Source organism: Aythya fuligula, chromosome 3 (assembly GCF_009819795.1).
Source record: "Aythya fuligula isolate bAytFul2 chromosome 3, bAytFul2.pri, whole genome shotgun sequence".
In the NCBI taxonomy this organism is placed as follows: Eukaryota; Metazoa; Chordata; class Aves; order Anseriformes; family Anatidae; genus Aythya; species Aythya fuligula.
In genome coordinates, this window is record NC_045561.1 from 37,548,465 (window position 1) to 37,561,747 (window position 13,283).

At 37.4% G+C, this 13,283-nt stretch overlaps 1 protein-coding gene across 3 annotated transcripts in view; it reads left to right on the plus strand.

Annotated features, from left to right (window-relative positions):
* The window catches only part of SRBD1 (S1 RNA binding domain 1), a 131,761-nt gene that overhangs the window by 98,998 nt on the left and 19,480 nt on the right, over window positions 1-13,283 (plus strand). For all 3 annotated transcript variants that reach the window (XM_032184794.1, XM_032184795.1, XM_032184796.1), the window contains 2 exons: window positions 8,882-8,988; window positions 11,601-11,777. In XM_032184794.1, the coding sequence (XP_032040685.1) occupies window positions 8,882-8,988; window positions 11,601-11,777 (284 nt within the window). The remainder of the gene's footprint in view (window positions 1-8,881; window positions 8,989-11,600; window positions 11,778-13,283) is intronic.

Genomic DNA, 13,283 nt, shown 5'->3' on the forward strand with positions numbered 1-13,283 from the left:
AAACTTTATTTGTCCAAGCTTTAGAACCATAATAAAAAATTTAAAAGATTTTGGAAAGTAAAGTGATCAATTTTATGGCGCAACATCTCTGTCATCAAATTGCACGCATCTGCGATGAGTATATTCATATATGCAGTAGTTACAAAGTTTAAAGTATTTAAATTTAAAAGTTTAAATTTAAAGCATTTAAGTCAACAATAGTAATGCAATGATGATTTGTATCTCCAGATCCTCCACTAGAGAATACATAAGAAAATATTATTGCAAGGAAGTTTAATTAATTTGTTACAGTACAAAATCTTATTTTATATGTTTACAGTTAACTTAAATACTTCATTTTTCTAGTGTTTGCAGTAAGCTTTTTGAGGGTATTTCCAGACTTGAATAAAAGTAAGGGTTATGTTGCGTATGTTGTGAAGCCACAAATCATTGTGTATCTGTCAGGGATACTAGGAAAATGAGTGCACGTTGATTATTCTTTGCCCTCCTGCCTGCTGAGAACTTCAGTTTAAAAAAGAAAACAACAACAACAAAAAAGCAACTTACATTGCAAGAGCAGTCAAGTGTTATTTCAATATACAGTATAGGACATGCACTATTCTCATTAATGACATTCTACTAGTTTAATTTGATCTCTCAATTTTATATTGTGCTAATTACTTCATTAGTAATGATCTTGTGCTGTCAACAGTGGTGGTGGTTCTGAAATGTTGCTTCTATTTTGCTTCTATTTGAGACAAGAGAAATGTTGATGTTTTTGTCACTTGTAAAAAAAAAAAAAAAAAAAAAAAAAAGTTTTCATTGGGACAATTTTTAGTGCCGAAAAGTTAATGCAGTTTATTATTCAGTCCTGTCAACTTTTCAATTTCCAATGTGCAAACATTTTGCTTGTGTTATATGCATAATAGGGAAAGTACTCAACACATGTTTTAATGCAATGTTTGTTAATCTTAGTGCCGAGCAGTGTTTGAAAGGCGCAAGTTTACTACTACATCATAGAGATTTTTTTTTTACCAATCATTTATGCTTTTGCTTTAAATATAAGTTTGCTGTGACATGTAGTAAGTGGTGCTGAAATTGGTTTCAGTTATCAAAGATGTGAGTGACACAATGGATGCTTATGTACTATGCCTTGAATCCATAAACACTGGTACTGAACAAAATTCTGTTTTTTCACGTTTTCTGTCAGCTTTCAGTCTTCCATGGGTCATTCAATAAACACTACCCTGGTTGACTTTTTTGTGCTGCCATATGTCAATCAAAATGAAGTGCCTGCTTTTTAGCAAGGAGAGAAAATAAGCTTGCTTTATTTGAGTTTGGCTGTGCTCTCTGCCGAACAGTGTCTTGCATTTGTTTCATTCCTAGCTTATTTTTGCCTTGAACTATGCAGTGGAAGATGCTGGGAATGAAGAGGGAAGGAGTACCTGATGAAAGCAAAGCAGGAGCTAGAAAGAACAGAGGGAGAAAACTCCACAGCAGGATTTGAAACTGCTCGTTAAGGATATTAAATTTTAACTGATTTGCTTTAAAAAAAAAAAAAAAAAAAAAAAGTGGGGTGGATGGAGCGAGGAAAGTCAGACTACCAAAAAGTTCTTCCACTAAGGGCTCCATGAGTGTTCTCATGCTAGATAAAAATATTTCTTTTCTCTTAACTTTGTATTGTGATTTATTCTGTTGTTATGGGACTGGAAAACTATTGAATGTCATTGTTTGGTATATATGATTGTGTGTTGTGTTTTTTTTTCTAAAGAGGGAATGGTTATGTTAGTTTTAAAGCTATATTCTCAAGACAATGCTGATACTATATTAATCACCTGGCATATCAGTTGCTAAGTGTATGTGTACGTACATTAACTTTGACAAAGCCAGCAAGTGTGAGAAGTTGCTTATATTAGAAATCAAGGTTGCAATACAGTGACGATGTGTATCGACTGTACAAACCTTTCCTTTCTAGAAAATACTCTTAAATGAATTTGTATTTTTGCTGTAGCTTGTAATGTTGTAAGTATCACATTCCTTAATAGAGACGAGCAGCTACAGTGTGTTTCGAGTGGAACTGGCAGGCTATTTGTTTATATAGACCTTTACCAAGCTCCTCACATCTCCTGGGGGTTTACTCTGCTCTCAGTGAAGCCGGTTGGAACTTTATATCCACTCGTTGCTGTTCCTCACTCAGTACTGCAAAGGGATGGTCGCTGGCTTCAGACTAAACAGAATGCCCACACGTGACCAGGCCCACCTGGTCTTCATGACTTCTGTCTTGTCTCTCCAGAAAGGTACTATTCCTTCTCCCTCTAGCCACATGTAATTTTTATTTTATTTTATATTTTTTTTCCCCCTCTTATCCTTTGGCACTTTACAGGAAAATCCCTGGCTGGATTTGTTGTCTTTCAGGCATATGATCTATGAAACTCCATTCATGAGGTTCTTTGCTTTATTTTTCTGTATTATTCCAGGGAATTCCCTATATCTGTAGAGCTTTAACATCCCCAGATCACAGCTTTGGACTGAAATTGAAACATAGGATTTCTGTCTGGGAAATCAACTTTGCTGCATCTGTTAGGACACAAGCACAAGTGAACATAAGATGAATTCCAGCAACTTGCAAGTGACTTAAAATGTTGATGTGATCAAGTGTGCATTTTTGTTTTCTTTTTCAGTGGCAGGTCTTGACAGACTTTGTTTATGTTTTATCATTTTCTTTGAAAATATAAATCCATTCCTCTCTTGTGGTATTTCAGTAATAGTAATATGCTGTTAAAATAAACAGAATTCAGATTTTTGAAAACAAGAAATGAGTCTGAGTTAAGTACATAGGATAACAATATATCCTGTAACAATGTAACATTTGGGGAAACCACAAACAATCTTCAAAAGAAATTCTTGAAGTTAGGTTCTTTTATCAAACATCAGAGGAATAAGCTTGTTTTCTCAGAGTCTAACTGAAAGGGATTTTCCAGAGGATGCTAGAGATTAAAACTCCAACCTGAACTTCCCAATACTTCCACTTGACATGTAAGGTGCACTTTTAATTTTTTCCAATTCTGCCCATGAAAAGTACTCATCATTACTCTATTTTTATTGCATTAGTCCTGCTGTACTTAAGGGCTTGACAAGAATGCATTTTTCTTTTGTGGGTTCGCAAGCATTTGAAATGCACCTGATTGCATGCAGGCCACAGCACTAGCAGAGAAGTTTTTAAAAACTTAAAACAAGTTTCCGTGGATTAGCTCTCTGTAAGGTGATACAGTTCTGAACTTCGCTTAGGATGTGTTGTCCCACCTAATTTCTCATTCAGTAAATGCCATTCAGGCTGCAAGGTTATACCTCATTTTAAAGAAAGAACTTTTTCAAGGGCAGTGTTGGCTAGTCTCACGTGCCAATATTAAAATTCATGGATAAGGAAGTCAATGGTAGGTACCAACAAAATAATGTTTTATGAGGTGTTGGACGTGCTTCAGAACTTAGAGAAAAATAAATTGCATTTACTCCTTTACTTGACTGAAGGCTGACTTTTGGATTCCAAGGACAAGTGAGGTATAATTTGATCAAAATATCGATCGTGTTACACTGCAGTTACACCCGGCCTGAGTCCAGAAGCTGAAGCTTGCTGCACAGTCTTGAGAGCTCTTCTCCCCGCTGCTTCATGGGCAGTGGCATTAGGTTGTGGCTGTGCTGAGTCTGTAGCCTCTGGGGAGCTGCTCATTCCTCTTCAGCTGTGCTGGAAGTAGAAGGTGGCTGCTTTGACTCCTGCACAGTGTAAAATAATAATGATGTGGGCACAGGTTTCTTTCAGAGAGAGACACATTTTCTGAAATTACAATTTTGTAACGGTCTAGGAGAAGATTACCAAGTGATTTAGTTATGTGCATTGTTTTAGTGTTTGTCTGTTTGTTGTTGGTTTGTTTTTAGTTTGCTTGCTTGCTTTTAGATTTCCAAAGATAAAGAGCATGGAGCTGTAACTTCCATGTAAAAGCTGCAGGTTCAGATTGTTCGAGTGTAGCTCTAGTACTCTGGCATTTTGAGAGTTCGGTCAGGGTACTGGTCCCCACCATCTACACTCGTGCAGTCTAAGTCCAGCCTCCAGGCCACATGCAAACAGTGGTTCTTTGACTTCATAGATGTGTGGTGGTAATGACACATATTTTTACAGTGACTATACTACTAGAGGTCTCTCAGCTGAGAGGCTGAATTACTGTCTTCCTTTTGAGAACAACAGGTTTTTGAAAAATCACAGGCTTTCAGTTACAGTTGTAGCACCATCTCAAGGAATGGGTTTTGAGCAGTGCTAATTATTTCCAGCAGGTGCTCATAGCTCTTGGAACTGAGCAAGACAACGATCCTTGCTGTCTGTTCATACCATATAAACAGACATAGACAGCTAAAATATTAAGAGGTATAATAATTGGGTAAATCTTCACTTGGTAGTTCCTGAAAATACAAATACTAATATATGGTCTTAGTAGCTGTTACTTTGAAGGAAGGATTACTTTCTGTAGTCCTACTCCAAAACAAAGAAAAAAAGCAAATAAGTCTAAAAGTTTAATAATAAAAGAAAGGTCTCAGTTTTGCACCTGACATTCTGCAGTTTATGGCAAGTGTCTTAGTTTTCCGTAAATTAGAGGTAATAATGCTTTTTATTGCTTGCAGGTCATCATCCAAATTGAACTCCTTGCACAATTATAGTGGTACTTTCTGCTGCAGATCTATTATTCTAGTACTCAATAGTTTAATGGTAGTGATTTTTGAGTATTCTTTTTCATAAAACCTTACTGATTTTTGCAGGTGTTCACAGTTAATAAATAAAAGGTTTTCTATCTAAAAAGAAAAGACAATATTGGGGGTCAGCTGATGCAGTGATCTACCACTTTCATATGTGGAGGGGTTGTTGGAGGCTGTGCAGTATAAAAAAATCCTGCATAAATGCACTTTGGACATAGCCTTGCATATTTGGCTTGGTCTTTATTTTGTATATATTTAATTCTGATGAACTTAATGCTGCAGTTGAAAGGGGTTGCTGCCTTTATTTGAAGAAAGTGAGTAGCATGAGTATGTGTTTCTAGTAGTGTCTGAATAATCTGATATCACCCCAGTGCATATAAATAGTACATAGAGGTATATAATATCAAACCTCGGATACTTGAGAAAGTAAGTAAAATTTTTGGAAGACCGGATAATGCACTGCACCGTAAAGCTTTCTGAAGAGCAGCCTGTTAGTAGTAGGAAATCTTGACCATGATATTGAGATAGTAAAGTATTGTTTTTAACTGCTTCGAGAAAAATTTGTAACACTTTGCTGTGCTTTGTATCAGTACAAAGAGGGATTTGGAAATTTCTCAGTCATAGCAAAAGAAATCTATGCTGCATGGAAGCTGTCTCAGGAGGCAGATTTGTTGTCTGTGAAGTTTTCTAGCATTTGCAACTTGGCATCATTCTCTAGCTTAAATATATTTTACCTCTATGAGGTATTGGTAGCTTGGGGATTGTTTAATAAGACAGCCGTGGTGTCTTATGTTTATCTCGATCTGTCACATTTACCCATTAGCTTTTTCTTTATTCATACCTTCGCATAGGTGCTGAGATGTCCATTCCAAGTGGTATGTCTGTTGTGTATTGAAGTAATAAAGAACTTGTGCATGTCTTCCTTTATTTTTGTTGTTCTTTGTTTTTCATTGGTTGGGTTTTTTTTTTTTTTTTTTTATTTTTAATGGTGACTGTCGAGCACCAATAAACTTAAAAGATGCAAATCATCTCTGAGAAACTTGAGTATTCCTCATTAGAAGCAGATGTTCTTGGCAAAAGAAGTAACAGTTGAATATATATATATTTTCCAAATTGTGTATATTCTGTCACTTGAATTTTTCACGAACTATTGCATCCATAAACTTAATTTTCCAGATAAAGATCATTTTCACTTCTGAAGCTGAGCTGTAAGCACTGATCTTCCTTCCCTTAGCAGTGCTATTTCAGGATACTTTGCTTTTGGTTGTATATCCTTTCCCAGTTTTATTTGGGGGTATAATTGGCTGAATTGCTTTGAGTTTGCTCTTACCAGAACTGGAAATGAAGTTCTTTGATGAATCAAGTCTCATACAAAGAACTACTAGACCTATGTATTTGCTTACCTTCTTTGATATACCTTAATCTGTAATTTTTTGTAGAGATGATGGTGGATGTCTCAGATATGAATCACGTGACTCTATTTTTCCTTCTGATGATCATCTTAAGAGCGAGACTGAAAGCTAGGGAACCGGCAGTCAACCCTAATCTCTGTCACAGAGTGCCTACAGGAAAGCTGGGACTCTATCAGAGAGTGTTGTGGTGGGACAAGGGGTAATGGCTTTTAACGAAGACAGAGTAGGTTTAGATTAGATATACTAATCGGCCCTCTACTCTGCCCTCATGAGACACCATTTTGGAGCACTGCATCGAGGTCTGGGGCTCCCACCACAAGAAGGGTGTGGACCTCTTAGAGCAGCTCCAGAGGAGGCCATGAAGATGATCAGAAGGTTGCAGCACCTCTTCTATGAAGTAATACTAAGAGCTGGGGATTTTCAGTCTGAAGAAGGGAAGGCTCTGGGGTGATCTCAGTGCATCTTTTCAATATGTAAAGGGGCTTATAAAAAGATGGAGAACAACTTTTTCTTCAGGCACATAATGATAGGACGGGGGGAATGGTTTTAAACTAAAAGAGCAAAGATTGAGATTATATGTTAGGAGGAAATTCTTTGCTCAGAGGGTGGTGAGGCACTGGAACAGGTTGCCCAGAGAAGCTGTGGATGCCCCATCCCTGGAGGTGTTCAAGGCCAGGCTGGATGGGGCTTTGGGCCCCTCCCTCAGGTGGGATGTGTCCCTGCCCATGGCAGGGGGTTGGAACCAGGTGATCTTTAAGGTCCTTTACAGCCCAAACCATTCCGTGATTTTAGTGCAAGATGTTTGTAGAGGTGTCCGGGAACTGTGAATTTGTGAATCTGATTCCAAAGTGCCTTGGAGTCAGTGGGATTTCCCAAAAGCAGGAGTTTTTAGTACTCTGCATTTTTTAGCACATTTTGCCTTCCTCCATCATAAAGAGAAAGGAGAAAAAAAAAAGTTAATATATTTATTTTACAAAATTTTTTACTTTGCAGTTCTTTATGGAAAATCCAAGCCAGTATTCGGCAGCTATACTTGCCAAAAAAATAAATAAAATTGGGTGCTTTTGAACTATTATAGTATTTTATTCTGGTACTCATGTATTACTCTGTGTTATATAAATACATCTTTGTGTTTGTGTGACCTGGAATCCTCTAGTTCTAGTACATACCCAGCTGATGACAGAAGGAGGATATATATAGAACATGCTTACTGAGAGGAGCTGTGTCTTCAGTAAAACACAAATATAGAGACATAAACAAGAGGCGTTTTTGTTTGTTTGTTTTTTAGGATGTTTTCTTGTTTCTCTCTCTTATTCTGAAAAGCAGCTGTGGTGTACTAGTAATACCTTACTAAGTATAAGCTGGCATTTGGTCTGCAAAGCGTACTGTTAAGCTTTGCATTTGTGCGTCTGAGACAGTGTAAATGGAGTACTTATGCATAGACAGGGCTTTTTGCACGGAGCTTTATATAGGGAGGAGTAACACTGGTGAAATTTTCACTAGCTGTTTATTTATGTAACTTTCTTACATATGTCATGATGAAAATTTATCACAATTAGCATTACCTGAAATGAAGGGGCTAAGAAATACATTGGCCTGAGTTTTAGGATTGTTTTGAGTATTAACCACTCACTCTTTAATTAGCTACCAGTATTAGTAGATGGAGGTTGACATGTTAAATTTAATTGTGAAAACTTTAAAAAATCTAAATGTCTTTAGAAGATTAAACAAAATAGTGGATGGAAGTGTTTGGTGCCTTGGCTCAAATCCAACTTGGTGTCCTAAATGAGTGCATCACAAAACCACAACAGATCAACCCAGATTTACATGAGTGACGTGTAAGAGCCCTGAAGCTAAGCCAACATAGTGGTTGAATTAGCTCCTGCATTTAGAGAGGCTTCTCCCTCCAGGTCAGACTTCTAAGCACTGATAGGCTTGTGTGGGGAACTAGAAGTTATAGATTGAAGTATGCTTGTGCTGTGAAGAGAAAGAAATCTTAGAGCTTCAGAACTTTCATCTTTGACAAGTGTGACTGATTTTCTTTTAGGGGAAAAAAGTAGAAATGCTATGAACAATAATGGAAAAAATTGAAGAATTTCCATTAGTGGTGCTTCGGTCAAGGACCTGCCAATCTTCCTAGAAATCTGTTCAAAATCTGAAACATTTCATTGCTGCAGGGTTGATATATACCTTATGTATTGTCCACCCTCATACAATATTTGGTTTGTTCTTTTAGTAAATAATAACTGTATTGTAGAATGATACTTAAAAACAGGACAATCTGCAAACTGTGCAGGTGCAAAAGTACAACATTTGTGATCTTTAAATACCTTATTTTGAAAATATCTTATTTTTAATAACTCAGACTGAGTTTATACTTAAATAACTATCAGATTAAAGTAAAGACAGTGGATGAACAGAAGCATTACTCCTTTTAAACAAGCATTATGCGTTTAGTGTAGTTTTGGTTTTTACATGATTCAGGGAAATAGTTATTAAACAAGAAAGAAAACAACCTGATGTGAAGAGTGACTTATTCTAGGGCTTTGTAGTATGGTAAAGGTGTGGCAAAAAGATATCGAAGACCTTTTAAAAATACATTGTACAACTTGGTTTTAACAGATACCCTCACATAAAATATTGATAAGTTCCAGCAAGTATTTGATTAATGTTGCTATTGTTTAAAGTTCTTACTTATGTATTCTTCAATATTTCAGTAACCTGATATCTCCATTTTTGTTGTTCAGCATGATGTATCACAGACTTTGCTCAAAGCAACTCTGGACAGTGTGGTTGAAGAGTGTGTCAGCTTTGTAGGAGTTGATATTAACATCTGCTCAGAAATACTATTAAGGTGAGTCAAACATTTTCCTATTCCAGTAATTACATGGCTCTGGATCACAGAGTCTCTGTTTAGTCTGCCATCTGACTCAAACTCAGCTGGAGCAAATGGCTCTTGTGTGAAACTCCCAATTACATGAAAATGGCACATTAAAACAGTATTTCATTGGATCTTTACGAGTCAGTTTTTAAGGTGTGATTAGTGTGTGATTCTCCCACATATAATTATTCTTTAAAGGAAAACAGAGTTTAAAATGTTGAACCAATAATGCAATTTAGAAAAGCTTTGATATAATCAATTTGTATTTTTGCACTAAGAAAGTGATTTTCAAATGTATTTTCTGTCTCTTAGAAGCTGTTCTTATATTACTAAGTGGAGCAGGCTGTAGAAGTCTGTTGAGGAAAGGAGAAAGGAGTTAAGGGAAAGTTTTGAAAAGTACATCTCCTTTGTTGTATCTGAAAATTTTAAAAGTAATTGTTCCATATTTACTTGGAAAAATGTTCTGGTGTTTATTTCTCTTGGTTAGAAATCAATCTCAGTCTCAGGTGTGTACCATTCAGAATCGTTTCGCTGAACAGCCTCTCAGAAGAGCAAAGTCTTGCTGTCATTCGCTCAAGTAGGACGGGAAGAAAAAGCGTGTCCATAATACTGGCAGTGACAATTGTGTTAGGTATAAAAGTTGAGAAAAGTATTCTTGCCAGCTCTATTTTTTTTTTTTAAATTTTAAGCCCATATTTTATTTCCTGAAAATGTTGTCTTCCCGTATTTTAAAGGGCTTTCCTATTTTTGTTGTTTTTTGTTGATTTTCCACTTTCTTCCATGTTTGTTTTGTGTGTGTGTCTAAGTCTTAGTCTGGGTCTTGCATTCAGTCTTCACTTTCAGATTTATATAAGTTAGATGTTAGTGAGAAAGAAAGCAATACCTGTTGGTGAATGAGGCTGAGAAGCTTTCATTCTATAACTAAAAACCTGCTTTAACAAGTGTAACATGCAAGCACTGTCAGAAGAGTATGTCCATATTGTGCAGTTCAGCTGAGGGCATTGGGCTCGGGTGCTGCGGTGACTCTACGGGACTGCCTGACAGTGTGGAGTGACACTGTCCAGTCATGGCTGTAGGTGGTAACCATGTTGGCTAACTGCTTTGGACTAATTAGCCTTGCTTCTGATGATTATGTGCTACTTCAAGTTCTGGATCTAACCTGCTTCTTAAAAGGTTAACTCTGCTGTTCTGTGTAGATGTGCTCTAAATTTCCCTTGGATGTACAGTTAATGAAATTGTCACTCTTGCTAGAATATGCAAGGTGCAGGGCTTTCTGGTCATGCTTTCTGATGCATTAAATACACTTGTTGCAATATATGACACTTGAAAAGGATGACAACATTACAGCACCTGCAGTATCACTGAGTATCTTCAAAGACTTAAGATCACCAGTGGAAAACTCAGTGAACTGTCATACTCCTTTGTCAGTGTAAATAGACCAGATATTTTTAAGAAAATTTTAGAGAAAATTCTACACCTAATGGTTAATATTTTTCTCTATGGTTAAAGGTGTATCTCCATTTTAATTCTAAGTTGTCACCAACTTTGGGTTATTTTAAAACTTCTGCTTGAGGATGAGACTGGAATGATTTTTTTACTCTCATTCAGCTTTCTAATTTCAGCTATTCCTGCCAGGTTTGTTGTTTTTTTTTTTTTTGTTTTGTTTTGTTTTGTTTTGTTTTTTTTAGAATCAGTGCCATTCCACAAGCAGGTCTTTGCTGCCATTGACTTAAAGCAAAAGCACCTGATATTTAGAGCCATATGGGCAACATTTCATTTTCTAGTGCCAGAAGTAACTGCCCACCACAGCACTTTTCCCTCTTTCTGTGATTATTGTACTCCATGTGAGTACAACTTTGGGTGCATGTACGTACAGAAAACATGCAGCAAACCCACTGCTTCCTGAAGGAACTTGGCTTACTGCAATTGCACTTCACAGGTAAGTTATTTGCCAGATTTAAGTTGCTCTCGGAACAACTCATGCAGCCTGTTCCCAGCTGCTCTTTTATCTCAAGAGCAGCTGAGAGAAAAGGAACAAGCTGTGTGAATCTGTTAAATCATGAGAGGAAGGCAAGCTGCTCCCAGCCACCCTCCTTCTGGATAGCAGACATCAGCCCTTCATGTTGGGGCAAGGTGTTGCAGTATCACTGAAAGACAATAGCTGAGAGGGGGCTGTTCTCACAGGAACAATTTATCTGTCCTGAACCCTCCTCCCACGTCGTTTCCTGAAGAGGGCAGCTGGGGGCAGGCCATAAGACATGACAAATTGAATTGGTATTACAGAAATAGCCCACAGATCATAAATTACATGTCCCTGGCTTACTAGTTAGGTATGTACAGAAGTGTATTGCTGTACCAAGTTTTGTTGACTTGAGAGGATTCCTTCCACAGAATTCAGAGAAAGGATCTTTTTTCAGACTATGACTTTGCTCTGGGAGTTTATTTGCAAAATTCCTAGCTGTGTTTAATTTTTCTAGGTTTTGTAAACCAGCTTTTCTACAGTAATGCATGTACTTGTAATGGATAGGACTTGTATTAATGACTGTTCAATGGTAATAAATGTATTTTGTAAACTTTGCTGTCAGACATATTGCAGGCCTGAATGCGAACAGAGCTAGAAATATAATTGAATGGCGAGAGAAGAATGGACCATTTATAAACCGAGAACAGCTCAAGGAAGTTAAGGGTCTGGGCCCCAAAACTTTCCAACAGTGTGCTGGCTTCATCAGATTCAATCAAGAATATATAAAGACTTTCTGCAGGTAATAATGATGTTAGCTTTCTTGACAAAGTTACCTAGAACAGTATGAGAAGTCTTTGCTTTCTCTTTTGTATTCAGGTTTGAGAAAAATCCTAAGCCTTTGCCCCCTGAAAGAAAATATTTTACCAAATGAACTGTATTAAGTCAGTGGTTGAACACAGCTCTTCCACTGCATCATCAAGGTTTATTAGCCTAAGTAATGGTTTCTATAGCTATGCAAGTTTAGTCACAAATTCTGCAACTGAATCAACAGAAGCAATTTGACATGTGGCAGTGTCATTATCTGTAAGATACTAAAACATGACAGACTTATGCTTCGTGTAATTTAGTGATTGTTAAATCTGTTTTAGTGTGGTGAAGATTTATACTCTGCAGAAGGCATTGGTAGTAAACTAGAGAAGATACTCTGAGAGTTACAGTTCCGTTAGCTGGAGAGAAAGAGTTACATGGGCTGTCTGGTGTAATCTCTGTGTTATACTCTTGTACCTAGCAAGCATAATGTGACTGCCTGCCTTCTCAAATATGTAAGAAGCCTCTTCCCACCTCCAGTTGTCAATGCTCAGTCATCCTTTTCCCTGCCATTTCATTTCCTGTTTCTCTACCAAACCTTTTCCTCGTGCAACCATGCATTCTGCTTCTTCTCTCCACCTGAAATACTTCCTCTCCATAATTGAAAGTGCACTTTGTAGGGCAATGTCTCTTCTATCATTCACATTTCTCTTTCCAATATAAAAAAAAAAACAGGAAAGGGCACAGTGGTAGCGCCATCCCCACCCTTTTGCTGCTGACTCCTCTTAAAAAAATATTTTCCTGGGAAGCACATGCTATTTTTTAGCCAACGCAATGCTCAGAAGCAATACTGTATTCCCAGTTGCTGCTGGCCAAACAGCACATGTGTAACTTCCAGGCAGGAGGTAGGCACATTAGGACTGGCATACCGCCCGGATGGAAGGGATACAGATCGGTTGCCCATCTGGCAGGGAGGCACGTGCTGCAGGCCAAACAGTGCACGCTGCAATCACCAGAAGGCCAAAGAAATAGCTTTCAAGGCTGTAGATGATTGATAGGTCTTACATTGTACAGATCTGCTCTAGTGAATGCTGCAGTACAAACAGGGGAGGGGAAAGCTGGTGCCATGTTTTTTTTCCAGAAGTTCACTGGTGAAGTGTTTAAGAACTTCATACCTTTTTTTTTTTTTTTCCAGAAATTCAGTGGTGAAATGTTTAACAACACTAATTTTTTTTTCCCCTTTCTGGAGCACACTTCTGATGTTAGTCAGATTCCATAAAATTTGAGAACACTGTTTAACCTGAAAAATCTGCTCTGACTTTGGAGTTTGATGCCAAAATAAAGCTCTAAAAGCATTGCCTCCACAACAGTTCTTGTAGACCTGGGAGGCAAGACTAAAACTTTGTGGAATGGACTTTGGGAAGGTTTTATTTTTGTCCTCTCTAATCGTGTTGATGGAGTGTTTTATGAATTAGTTTCTGTTATTTGTATTTACAAG